Source organism: Ceratina calcarata, unplaced genomic scaffold, assembly GCF_001652005.2.
Source record: "Ceratina calcarata isolate Rehan_Ccalc_2016 unplaced genomic scaffold, ASM165200v1 scaffold368.2, whole genome shotgun sequence".
NCBI classification, from domain to species: domain Eukaryota; kingdom Metazoa; phylum Arthropoda; class Insecta; order Hymenoptera; family Apidae; genus Ceratina; species Ceratina calcarata.
The window spans coordinates 1191038-1203016 of NW_017159898.1; the positions used below are offsets into that span (position 1 = coordinate 1191038).

An 11979-nucleotide genomic window follows, 5' to 3' on the forward strand; every position below is an offset into this window, starting at 1 on the left:
ATGTATTCTTCTGAAAGTACTATAATCATTTACGGTACGTATTACATACACATACCAATAACGATGGCTCTGGATTCTTTTGCGTAACGACAGATTGATTCGCTTCTGCAACAGCTCTCAATAAAAGTGATTGCGTAGCACGTTTTTGCGTTGGTTGCAAAGGTTTTAGCGGTCTCGGTGTTACGATAACTTTACTGGGTATCTTAGTTTCTTCCACTTCCTCTTCTTCGTCGCTCATGTCTTTATTCCCTTTTTCGAGTAATTTTAATCGCTTCTTTTCAGTCTTAAACGATAGTGATTTGTTTACGGCTATTATGCGAGACTTGATGGGGCCAGAATTTCCCGCGGATCGTGAATCATCGTCTAATTCTTCCTCCTTGCCCAGATTGAGGAACTCATCGTCCTCGCTACTTTGCGATCGCCTGACCAATGGATTGAAGCTGTTCTTAACGCTTAACGACTTAAAATTATTCTTCAATGGTCCCAATCTATTTTTTATGTTCTTATTATTAACAGGAGTATCACGATCTTGCTCCAAAGATTTACTCTTAAATTCCACGGATTCTTTATTTCTTGATTGCTTAGACAATTTATTGGTAGCCGTCGTCCCCAGACGATCTTTGATCGTAACCATCGTCTTTTCTGATGACTTGGGCTTCAAATTAGGATTCATCTTTTCCCTTAACTCTATATTTTTAATCGGTTTCTCTATCTTGGAATTGCCTAGTCGTGTTTTAATACTATTAACTCTGTCAGATTCGTCGTGCTTTAAACCGATCTCCCGGTTTCTTTTCGCACGATCTTCGGTGTCGAAGTTCCTACTTCTCGGAAAGTTATTATTACGATTGTTGTTCCGTTTCTCATTTTGTCTATACCGACTTTCAGTGTCCGCCTTTTCTCTGTGAATCTCGAACTTTTTCCTAGGCGACACCGCGCCCAAGCGAGTTTTAACAGAAACTACAGACGTAATTTTTGGTTTATTGACACAGGATTTTAATCTTTTTGTAGTATCCTCCGTTGTGCTCTCCTCGTTCTCGTCGATTTTTGATCTCTTTGTCTCGTTCTGCTTTTTCTCGGAATTATTTGCGTCTAACGGTCTTTTTAAGTTTCGGCACGACGTATTATCGTCGATTTTTGCAGCTTCGGCATGAGAATTCTCGAATTTATCACTCGTAGTTTCTAAAGCAGAAACTTCTTTATTTGTATTCGCATTTGGACTATCGTTTGACTGTATTCTCTTAGACACAGACTGCTGCGGGACAGCCTGATTTGACGAGCCATCAGATTTATTCTCTTGATTCACAGTTTTTACAGATTTGTCTGAAGTTTTGTTCTGATTCGTCTCTGATTTTTGACTAGGTACAGTAGACGGCTTCAATATTTGTTTCTGGAATGACTTATCATCCTTCAAGTTTTTATTCAACGACTTTTCAGTACTCTGGTTAATAGCTTGATCTTCCAAGAAAGAGGTCGTTGAAGTCTTTCTCTTTTTCCTTTCTTCCTCCTGCTTTACAACGACTGTAGGTACGAATTCTCTCAATGATTTTTTCTTCGCTACAGTGACTTTCTGTAACTTTTTCAATACCTGGTCGTGTAACCAGTCAACAAATGGAGTTGTACAATTCTCCAGGAATAAATATAGATCTTCATGCATCTGCTGGCGAGACTTTTTATTTACAACCATTACTAAAATATAATCTGGTAGCTCCTCATCGTAACGTATTCCCAGCTCCAGCAGTTTAGCTCGGATAGCACTCTGAAAACAAACAATAATCCTTACTCCATTATTTGCAACAAACGATTAGCTGTAAATCATGTTGAATAATTTACAGATTTTTCACTCCCTCTTTTAATTCTAAATTCTTTTAATATCTTGCTTTACTTTTAAGATCTTTAACATATGAATTGGAATTGCCAAAATACAGATTTTTCGGAGTCACAGAACAAAGTTAAGTGCCTCGAGACGAAGAGCCAAGTAAAAACGTAGACCCTTTTCTTACCCGTAATTGATTCGTAACTTCTATCCCGCGTATGTCCATGACGGACAATTACATTTAACGAGTGTGACACGTAGAAACAGATAATGGTTTTTGTACAAAGGAACCGAGAATATTATCACGGATATTAAAGGATAAAAACATTCTCCACCACGAAAGCTCAGAATGCTTCTCTCCACTGACTAGTTAGTCGATCTAGATATGAAAACCTTACACCGTCAGAGAGAAAATGAGAGGGCTCGCCATCCATGATCTCTATGCTGCCCACAGATTCTCCGGTGGAAACTCTTCCCGAATTGATCGCAAGGTGCAGCACTTTCGCTGCTGTTTCATCGTAAACAAAGGCGTGAACAATCTCATTTTCTCTCTGCATCCATATTCTGTATCCTACATATTTCTTGGTATACGAGAGCATACTTACTACTAGATGGCATCGATATTGTTTCCCTTTTTAAATTTGAAATTTCAGAAATGACGATTATTCTTAAATATTGCGACAGATTTTTAATCTATGTAGTAATATAAAATACAATGAATATTAGAGATTATTAAATCCACTCACATACGCCTTATACGATTAAACGTCAGATTCTAATTACGATATAATCATTTTAAAAATAATACCCAATACCCGCGTTCGTCTTATATATGTTTATTAGTATGCGCATCAAACTTCATGCTGATCATGATTATAAAACCATATAAAACTATTTTCATGTTTGCATGTTACGTACATGAGTGAAAAATTTGAGAATTATTTATCGTAACTATAAAGTGTACGATACGGTAAAAGAAGAGAAGATGACTCGCGTCTCTAAAAATTGATCACTTCTAGTTAACAGTCCAACTATTAATTTATCAAAACGTTCCTCAAAAGTACAATTAAACAGAAAGTTATGTCAAGTATAAAAAGTATCTTCAAGCTTTCGTATTTGCATTTACTATATGATCTCTTCATCTTATCCCTGAAGATCAGTTTCGCTATGTCCGTAGCTACTTTTAAGATGATCATACCTCCGCGACGGAAAAGTTTGTTAGGAGAGACGGTGTTGGTAAAGATACGAAGATAATGTTTGCATTGTGCATATTTTACATATGCAGTTTCTCTCGTTAGATCACCGGTGCTGGACATGGTATTGGCCGTGAGCTGGCTATAATGTTGTCTTCTTTGGGTTGCGTAATTGTCTGCTGGGACATAGACGCCGAAGCGAACCGAACAACTCTTAGAACGATATCGGAAAACGGTGGAGAAGTGAGATAAAGAATGATACGATTGAAAATTTTCTTCTTTCGCAATTCAATTTACAATTGTTCTCATATAAAATTAGGCTTACGGTTTCGTAGTCGACGTGTCGAAACGATTAGAGATCCGGGAGACGGCGAAATTAATGAGAAAAATGGCCGTGCCGGAAGTGTCGATCTTGATTAATAACGCTGCTGTGTTATATCATAGTCACTTCCTGGATCAAGATTCAGACCTTGTCGAAAAAACGTTCAGTGTCAACGTCTTTTCAAACTTTTGGGTGCGTCATATAATTAGTACCGTTAAGTACATGGTTCCAATTCGAGTACCGCTCCCAGAAATATTCTATTATAAAATAAAGAAGATTCATAATTCTCATTTCCTATCCTTGCATGCAGACAATAGAAACTTTCCTACCAAATATGATACTTAACAAGAAAGGTCATATAGTATGTGTGAGCAGTATGTGCGGTATATATGGAGTGTCTCAGAAAGTAGCTTACTGTTCTTCCAAATTTGCTCTCAGAGGTAAGTCAATTCTTAATTGCTAACTAACGAAACACAACTTGAAATTCGAACCGGGAAAACCTTTTCATACATTGGATCATGTTCTTCCGACATCTCGCGAAACAGATTGTTGTTTTAAATAACAAATATACGAAATAGAATATACAGGGTATTCCGTAACTGGTGGTACAAATGGGAAGTGAGTGATTCTATTTGAAGAACTTAGTCGAAAATATAGAATAAAATTTTTTCGTGTGAACCTTTGTTTTCGAGAATTTATGCTCGAAAATACAAAGATATCAAGATTACGGGGTATCCCGCGGAGACTTTTTATGCTCCACCAGTATATCGTACCACTAGTTACGGGACACCATGTATATTAATTTTTAAATAGGACTAATGGAATCGCTTCACGAAGAATTAAGATCGGAAGGTAAAGCAACTGGTATACGATTCACAACTGTTTATCCATTTTACGTGAACACTGGATTAGCTAGAGATCCAAAATATAGGTAAAACGTGAATCGTAAAACGTCAGGACGCGATATCATCATTACCTGACTTTATTTATATGCAGATTTCCTTGTATATTCGGCGTCGTATCACCGGCATATGCGGCAGAAGAAATAATTAAAGCAATTAGGAGGAATTATACCGAATATTCTATCCCTAGGTGTCTTTTTACTTTGAATTCCATTAACAGGTATATTACTTTTCTATTAGTTGAATATAGTGCCATTATAGCTATTAAATATTTTAAAAGTTAAAGTGATTGGCCGATTGCACTGTGTTGGTCGAGTACTGGTATCATAACTCGTACAAGTTCATGCAATTAAATGTATACAAATTTACGAATATTTGTGACGACTTAAAAATTGCAGAATGGTTCCCGACACGGTAATGAGACTGATCCTTGACTTCTTGGCCGACGTGGATAGGAAACGCCGGGAAAAACTTGTTACCTATGAAATAGACTCTTCGTAAACCGCAACGATGTGTTACACAATTACATAAGACTATACTATTACGTTTCATTAATTGCACGGAGTTACTGCTATATTTCCAAATGGCGTCATAGAAGCTGAACAATATTTCTTTACTGATGACGTCTTTTGTGTTATTAAACAATTTCTTGATTTGAAGATTGTTGTACACGATTCATTTTTAGCAGATCTGATCGTAATCAGAATTTTCTAACGGCTAAAAGATATTTAAACGAAATAATAACGGAACGTTCGACTTTCTATTAGGTAAATAGTCGAAAATAAATCGATCTTACACAACCAGTTTGTATTTTCTGCTACGTGCCTGAAGTATAAATTTCGTCGTCGACGATTGATGTTTCTTATACTCGAATTTATACTATTACGTAAGTCCTCGATTTAGACTATGTACTAATTGTAAAAACTATTATATTAATTACTTAATACTACAATTTTTGAAAATTCGTAAATAAAATTATTAGAATTACGAACAGGATTTAACGTTTCGTAGTATTATGTTACAAATGCGTAAATAGGGAAATAAGAAGAGAAAAATTCCAATACGTAAATAGGGAAGTAAGAAGTGGAAATAACCAAGTCTTTTTATTCCGTTGACTCTGGGATTAAGTACGTAAATATTCTTTTATTTATGGTTCTTGAAACAGTAAAATTGTAATAAATATGAAAGCAGGAATAAGAAATAAAGTAGAAAGACCTGAACGCAAATGACGTGAATCTTAAACTAATTTGACAAGCTGGTTCTCCCTTGTGGATTCTTCTACAATTATGCAGAATCCATGGTTTATATCCTGTATTCTACAGATCATGGTTGATTACTATTGCACTTTGACATATCGTAGTTGGAATACCCATCTGCTTCCTGATGTACCGCATTTACATAAACGATGCATTAGTCTACCGAATGATTGATGACCTAATTGAGATGATAAACAATTCTGGCCAATTGTAAATCTCACAGTCTATCTGCATTAGAATGAAGCATTGAACTTCGGAAAGCAATTCTAAATAATGTAACAGGAGTATTCTGACGAAAGATTATTCATCTTTTAAACGGAATATTCGACGGAATATTCGACGGAATATCCCAATTTAATTCTAAGATATCCATTTCAAACGAAGAAGTCAGGTATGAGACGACATTCAAACAGAAACTCATCTATATAGTAACCGGTAGAGCACGTATTTCTACGAAAAGTCATAAATAGAAACTTTACTATGCAATTCATTTGCCTGGCGACATATATGTATAATGTATACCAATGTTTGTCCGAACAAATAGACTGGCGAGAGGGAAGACAGTGAAAGAGAAATCATTGACACGATATTTTCGTGCGAGATACTAGAAAAAAATTAAAAATTCTGGCTTCTTCTTCTTTGACAGCCACAATACTTTCTTGAATTGTTTTTTATTTCACAGATCCTGATAGATTCACAGTCAGAAATTATTGCGCGAACGTAGCCTGCATCCAGTTTTTATAATAGCTTACACGCGGAAACATCTTTTATGATTATACAGTGCTGTTTGTCACTTCCTATTGATTCTAAATTTCTCGTATCATGCTTTCATTGCGCATTTATATTTCAACCTTTCATGGTCATAACAGAGACTTGGTTGAATACGATAGAACTACTTTCAAACACGCTTTCGGAGATCAGATATTATGTGAAAGCATCAAGGCTTATACGGACACGTGGTCTAACATATTATCGAAAATCGAAGAAAGGAAATATTATGATAATTATCGATTTATGAATCTTCTGATCTGAAACAAACGATTTGCAAGCGGAATTGAAACGGTAAAAAGTAAGGAGCATGTGTTGTGTAAAGGCGATGACCTTGCTGTACTCTATCAGCTTATTATTCCGAGATGTTCGAAGAAAACGGTGTTCAGTCAAGTTCAAGCGGTCGGAGTATATCCGTCGCGTGGAGTTGCTGCTCCTCGAAAGCTCCGATTTCGGTCAGTGCGACTTTTCATAAGATTTTCAACCTTTCATAAAACGATGAATCAGCGATTTCTAGTCAACTTTTTATTTTGTCTTCTAGTTTTCCATTTATTGTGTAAATACTAAAGAACACAAGTTTCTAATTAAACGGTGACCATATTAAACTATACCGCAACACCTGTGATTTTGTTGTATGTGATGTAATTTATTTCAATCATTTATTTAGATTTTCGTTCCGTAATAAATCTTTTTCCTTGAATAATGGTAATGAAATATCATTAGCATATTGTTGACAGTTCGAATTCTAAGTGACTAAGGATAAAAAAGATTAAAAAAAAAAATCATTTTTCAACGAAAAGTGTAAAGTATCAAATAATGATAAATTACACCGACGTTCACCAAGCTATTTGTAATTCTAATGTTCACATTAATTTCGAAGAATCTTTATCATTGGAACAATTCCTGCATTGACTCGTGTCAGCAAATTTTTTACGCGTATTAAAATCGCGTCAATAATTAGATATGCAAAGTTCACCTTGAAGTACATGGAATGAATACTATGAAATAAATTTTTCATTACGAATTTGTTCCCCTATTAGAAATTAGAATCAGGCATGAAAGGCAGATTTTGCGTAAACAATTTAATTTTTTGTAAACAGGAAGGACGCGTCAGTCGTGAAAATTCGTCCTTAAGATACTATTCTCGAATGTTTCACCGGTGCCGTTGAGTACCAGCGATCTTTATGCTGTACGTTGGATTCCACCGGTTCGTAATATCGTCGAGGTTTCTTGGATAACTTACGTTAAACTCCCCAGCACAAGTTCAAGGTGAGTAACACGTCACCGTTTGCTTTTTTTTTTGCATCGTTTCAATCAAAAACTAGTTAGCCAACCCTGAAATTTTCAATAACGTAACTGGGATTAAATAAATACTTCAATGAAATTCTAATAAATATGTAAAATACATGTAGAGAACATCTTATGAGAACGTAAATAAAATTGATGACACAGTATAAACAGAAGATCAAGTATTCTTTGCACAAACCAGTGAAATCTGACATACTCTCATAATTAATGAGAAATCGTATTGTAATTATTATTTTTGCAATAAAACATTTACTGCACCAAGTATCATAACACGCACGTTTACCTTGACGATGCCCAAAGAATAGAGAGGCAAGTTCACGACCGGCTTTTCTTAAGATAATACATATGCGACAGTCGCCTGCCTCAAGGATCATGAAGTCAGTGACACTACGGGCACAGACACAGAGTTCATTGCATCCATGCATTCTTGTCTATCAGGGACACATCATTTTCATGAAAATCAAGAAATAAGATTTCAGACATCAGATAATTGTATAAAGTTATTTTTCGATTTTTCTTAAATTCATTATTCTTCCGACGTCTGATTTCTTAGGAAATACGTTTTCCTAAGATATAGTATAAACTTTTCGGATTGACTGTATAGCCAATCCATCCTTAAATAGTTGAAAAACAGTTTCTTCAAAATTACAAGTAGCACTGTAAATAATGCAGGGCAGAATTAAAGAGTTTCTGTACGACTACAATGGAGAATGAAGTATCGAGTCAGCGAAGGCGAAAAATAAAAACCTGTAAAACTCTTTCACATGTTTAAAATGAATTTATAATTCCATCGAGTTAACGTGTCTACATGTGTTTTAATTTGACAGTTTAGAATGTCCTCGTCTATATCAAGTTTCCAGCTGTCACGATGATTACCATAATACCGCTTAAATTCAGAAGTATAAGTTCCCGAATATACAGCCTTCACAAGTTTGAACTCGATTACCTTTGAATCTAAACTTCAGACAAGAGAAATAAAAAGGTACGCGTTTCGGTTCATCGAACCAAGCAGTTCTGATCAAAGACCCGTTCCGGTCACCTTCTTTCCCCCACTCGTTTCTATTATTTAAAGAGACGGTAAAAAACGATGAATGTCGATGAAGTCGTCACGGACCGAATATGTTTCGTGGATGCAGGTACAAAAACAACCACGAGGCACGCGGAAGAAATCACCGATCCGTGCAATGATATTGTATGTATGCTAGCACGTGCACTGATTGTGAGTCAAATTCTGCACCCGTATGCAATCATTAAGTGAATGCTTTCACGTAATCGAAATTACGTAACCGATCTTTCTGATTCGCTCACGCTACGCTATAATTACTAGCATCGAACAAATCTTTATTGTTGTACGAAAATTATGTTTCTACGATATTACTTTAACGACACGTTATTATTCTATACAGTTCCCTGTTAAGGATGTATCGGTAATCGCAAAAGTTTATGTAGCTTAGAAAACCGCATTTCGTATAATTGAAAAGAAATCAAACGTCGGAAGAACAGTGATTTTGGATGAAAGAAATTTACTTGTTAACGTCTGATAACAAATTCAACGTGCAAGCATTGTTTAAGTATATAGCCTATACATCCTTAATCTTATATTTTCATCAAGCTTTCATATCTAGAGGTATTATTAAAGTTCCCAGTTTTCGTGAGTTACATGAAAGATAGGTATCTAATCTTTGCGCTCTTGCAAAATACGATTGCGTACACTCCTTTTTCCGTTACATCGACAATTAGTAATGCATCTCAAAACACGAATCATAGCACATAAAGTAACTCTGTTCCTCGCAATACATTTCGACGAACAACTATCACTCTGTTAACGATAAAATATAACAAATATTTTATTAGATAGAGATTAGATAAAATTCTGCACGAATTATTATGTATAACAAGATGTTACGTTAACGTCACGCATACGTGACAGTGATAATTATAATTGATGGCATACAGAAGGAACGCATACACATACGTGATACTTGGCATGATAGTGTTAATAAAAATCTAATTTCGATAAGATTTCGCTGACACTGAATTTAATGTTCCATCTTTTGTAGTATCATTTATTATTTTTTAACACGGGACCTAAATAGCTATATGTATAAATAGCATTTCGAACATATACATAGAAAATTGCTTAAAGAAAACAATTTAGACTTTTAATAGGACTAGGAAAATTTTTAACAACTTGCATTGTTTTATGAAGAAAATTTATTAAAGTAACAAACCTCTCTATGTGAAACTTGATTGTAGAAATATTTCTGAAAGTACAGATGGTATTTCCATGATTCCTTTACGTCGTAATTACGATTACGATTATGATCTTCTTTATGATTAATTATATTATATTTTCTCAATAATATCTATATAACAATTGTATAAAAATCATGAGAAACGTTACTGTAACGTTACTATAATGTTGTGATGTGTTTAAATGATTTTCGACCTACCGCACAGTGCCTGGTAGTAAAAGGGGGTAAATCGGTCAAACCGGTGATAGTGGTTCGAACCCATTTCGCTGGTCGCCAACTGCCCCGTTATGTAACGTAGATATACTTTCGCTATGCCGACTTTATTTTTCGAACGCAACCAATCCACCACCGAGAAGTAAGTAAGCTGTTCCCACATGTGAGATTATGACAGCCGCGCCGTTTGACGAGTTTCGTTCGCGTGTGCCATTGAGTTCCCTTAGGCGTCATCCGTAACAAGTTTTTAAGCACTTGGTATCCAATTTTTTGGTGCTCGAACGTTGATTGTTTTTTCTGCCGAGTGCACCGATACGAGTTTTTTCGTATGTTAAAAGTAAAAATGGAAATTGAAATTATTTAATAGACCGTGTGTGCTCCATGAAAATTTTTTTAATGGGGAGTATTCCCATTTTAATTATCTCGTCTCGTTTTACTGTTTAGTTATTCATACTTATTTATTTTCAGCATAGATGTTTTGTATAAGGAATGAAATAATGGTTACATGTTCGAGAACGGGTTCCCCTTCGTCTACAGTTTGGTTGTTCCTCACTATTGAATTTTTAATTGGTATATTTCTATCCGTTTTCCTGGCCATCCTTACGGTCATTAAATCTTTACTTCCGAAGCCACCCAGAGATTTAACGGGAGACGTAGTCTTGGTAAGAATTTCAACTTCTCTCTCTCTCTCTCTCTCTCTCCTCTGGTATTATTTTCACTGTTAAAAATTATATTTTCTTGTTCTCGTTATTCTTTTATAGATAGTCGGAGCCTCTTCCTCTCTAGGTGAATCTTTGACAGAAGAATTTGTGAAAAACGGATGTTCCGTAGTTTGCGTGGACAGTAATTCCAAATTAATTGAGGAAAATGTATCGAAATTGAGAAAACAATATCAACTGGTCGAGAAAGTTGATACGTATAGGAAAAACGACTCTTCGGTGTGCAGATCGGCGATCAACTCTTATGAGTGTAATTTGGAAGATAAAGATGATATTAGGAGATTGGCACAAAAAGTGAAAGATGATATCGGAAGAGTCGACATCTTAGTGACCTGCGTCGGTGATTCGAATCAGGACATTTTCGACACGGCTAGTAGAACGTTGATGAGTCACTTTTGGGTATGTTCTGTTCTAGAATACGTAATTCTCCTCATAAAATGAAATTACAATTCATTAAAAAGGACTGATAATCATTTTTTTACGGATAAATTAGAAAAAAAAAATTCAGATTAATCGAGTAAATTATGTTCACAGCTCTGCTTCTGTGGAAATTCTCTTTGTAATTAATATCTGAAAATATCTTTGTATTCACAGACAGTTCTGGCGTTTCTTCCATTGATGTTGTATCAAGAACGTGCCCGTATAGTCGGAGTGACTCCCGTTGCGTCAAACAGTGACGCTTATCACGGATCCAGGGCAGCAATAGTGAGTCAGTATTTCGAATTGACAACTTTCGGTAACTCAGTAACAGTTTCCGTATTATTGATTTACTGATTCCCAACGATTTGATCCAGGTCTCATGGAAAGTCTCTGCCAGGAATTGAGTAACCATACTAGTCACTTAGCATTCCTGGCATTCTCACCCATTGCAGAATGCAGGTAATAATATCTTAAATATTTCAATTTTTTAATAATCTCTAGATTGGCTCTCTATTCTACTTTGATATCGCAACTTTTAATCTCATTCTTAAAGGACTTTAAAACAGAGCGAGGAGCGAATAGCCAAGAACATAGTCAGAGCAGTGAAAACTGATCAAAATGATCTAAACATTAGTTGGATGTCAAGATTACTGTATAAACTAAGGTAAGACGAAGTAATTTGTTTCGTTATCAGAGAAAATAGGAAAGTTCTTCGGATCAAGAGTACTTGATAAAATAGAATTACAGCAGCGGATTAAGACCAGTGGATGTCCTAACCGGTAAAAATTTCGGAGCCCCCCCACCAAAAAA

At 35.5% G+C, this 11979-nt stretch overlaps 3 protein-coding genes across 5 annotated transcripts in view; 2 read left to right on the top strand and 1 right to left on the bottom strand.

The window, feature by feature from the left end:
• Nab2 (Nuclear polyadenosine RNA-binding 2) overlaps positions 1–2042 on the bottom strand; it is a 5028-nt gene extending 2986 nt beyond the window's left edge. The window contains exons 1-2 of the mRNA XM_026814108.1: positions 2001–2042; positions 56–1756 (exon numbers count right to left, since the gene is read on the bottom strand). Of these exons, the coding sequence (XP_026669909.1) occupies positions 56–1756; positions 2001–2039 (1740 nt within the window). The 5' untranslated portion in view covers positions 2040–2042. The remainder of the gene's footprint in view (positions 1–55; positions 1757–2000) is intronic.
• Positions 2043–2893: 851 nt separating this feature from the next.
• Positions 2894–5459, top strand: firl (firelighter). The gene is made up of 7 exons (XM_018025701.2): positions 2894–3049; positions 3112–3249; positions 3326–3520; positions 3639–3768; positions 4142–4259; positions 4325–4450; positions 4629–5459. The coding sequence occupies exons 1-7, from the start codon at positions 2894–2896 to the stop codon at positions 4729–4731; spliced, it is 966 nt and encodes a 321-aa protein (XP_017881190.1). The 3' UTR covers positions 4732–5459.
• A 1159-nt stretch (positions 5460–6618) lies between these two features.
• The window catches only part of LOC108625588 (retinol dehydrogenase 10-A), a 6055-nt gene continuing 694 nt past the window's right edge, over positions 6619–11979 (top strand). The window contains exons 1-7 of one of the 3 annotated variants that reach the window (XM_018025685.2): positions 6619–6709; positions 7355–7523; positions 10499–10692; positions 10792–11148; positions 11344–11458; positions 11544–11628; positions 11723–11833. In XM_018025685.2, coding sequence (XP_017881174.1) covers positions 10504–10692; positions 10792–11148; positions 11344–11458; positions 11544–11628; positions 11723–11833 — 857 coding nt within the window. In that variant the 5' untranslated portion in view covers positions 6619–6709; positions 7355–7523; positions 10499–10503. Of the gene's footprint in view, positions 6710–6757; positions 6887–7354; positions 7524–10498; positions 10693–10791; positions 11149–11343; positions 11459–11543; positions 11629–11722; positions 11834–11979 lie in introns of those variants that run through there. The other 2 variants (XM_026814107.1, XM_018025687.2) reach the window with 2 other exon arrangements.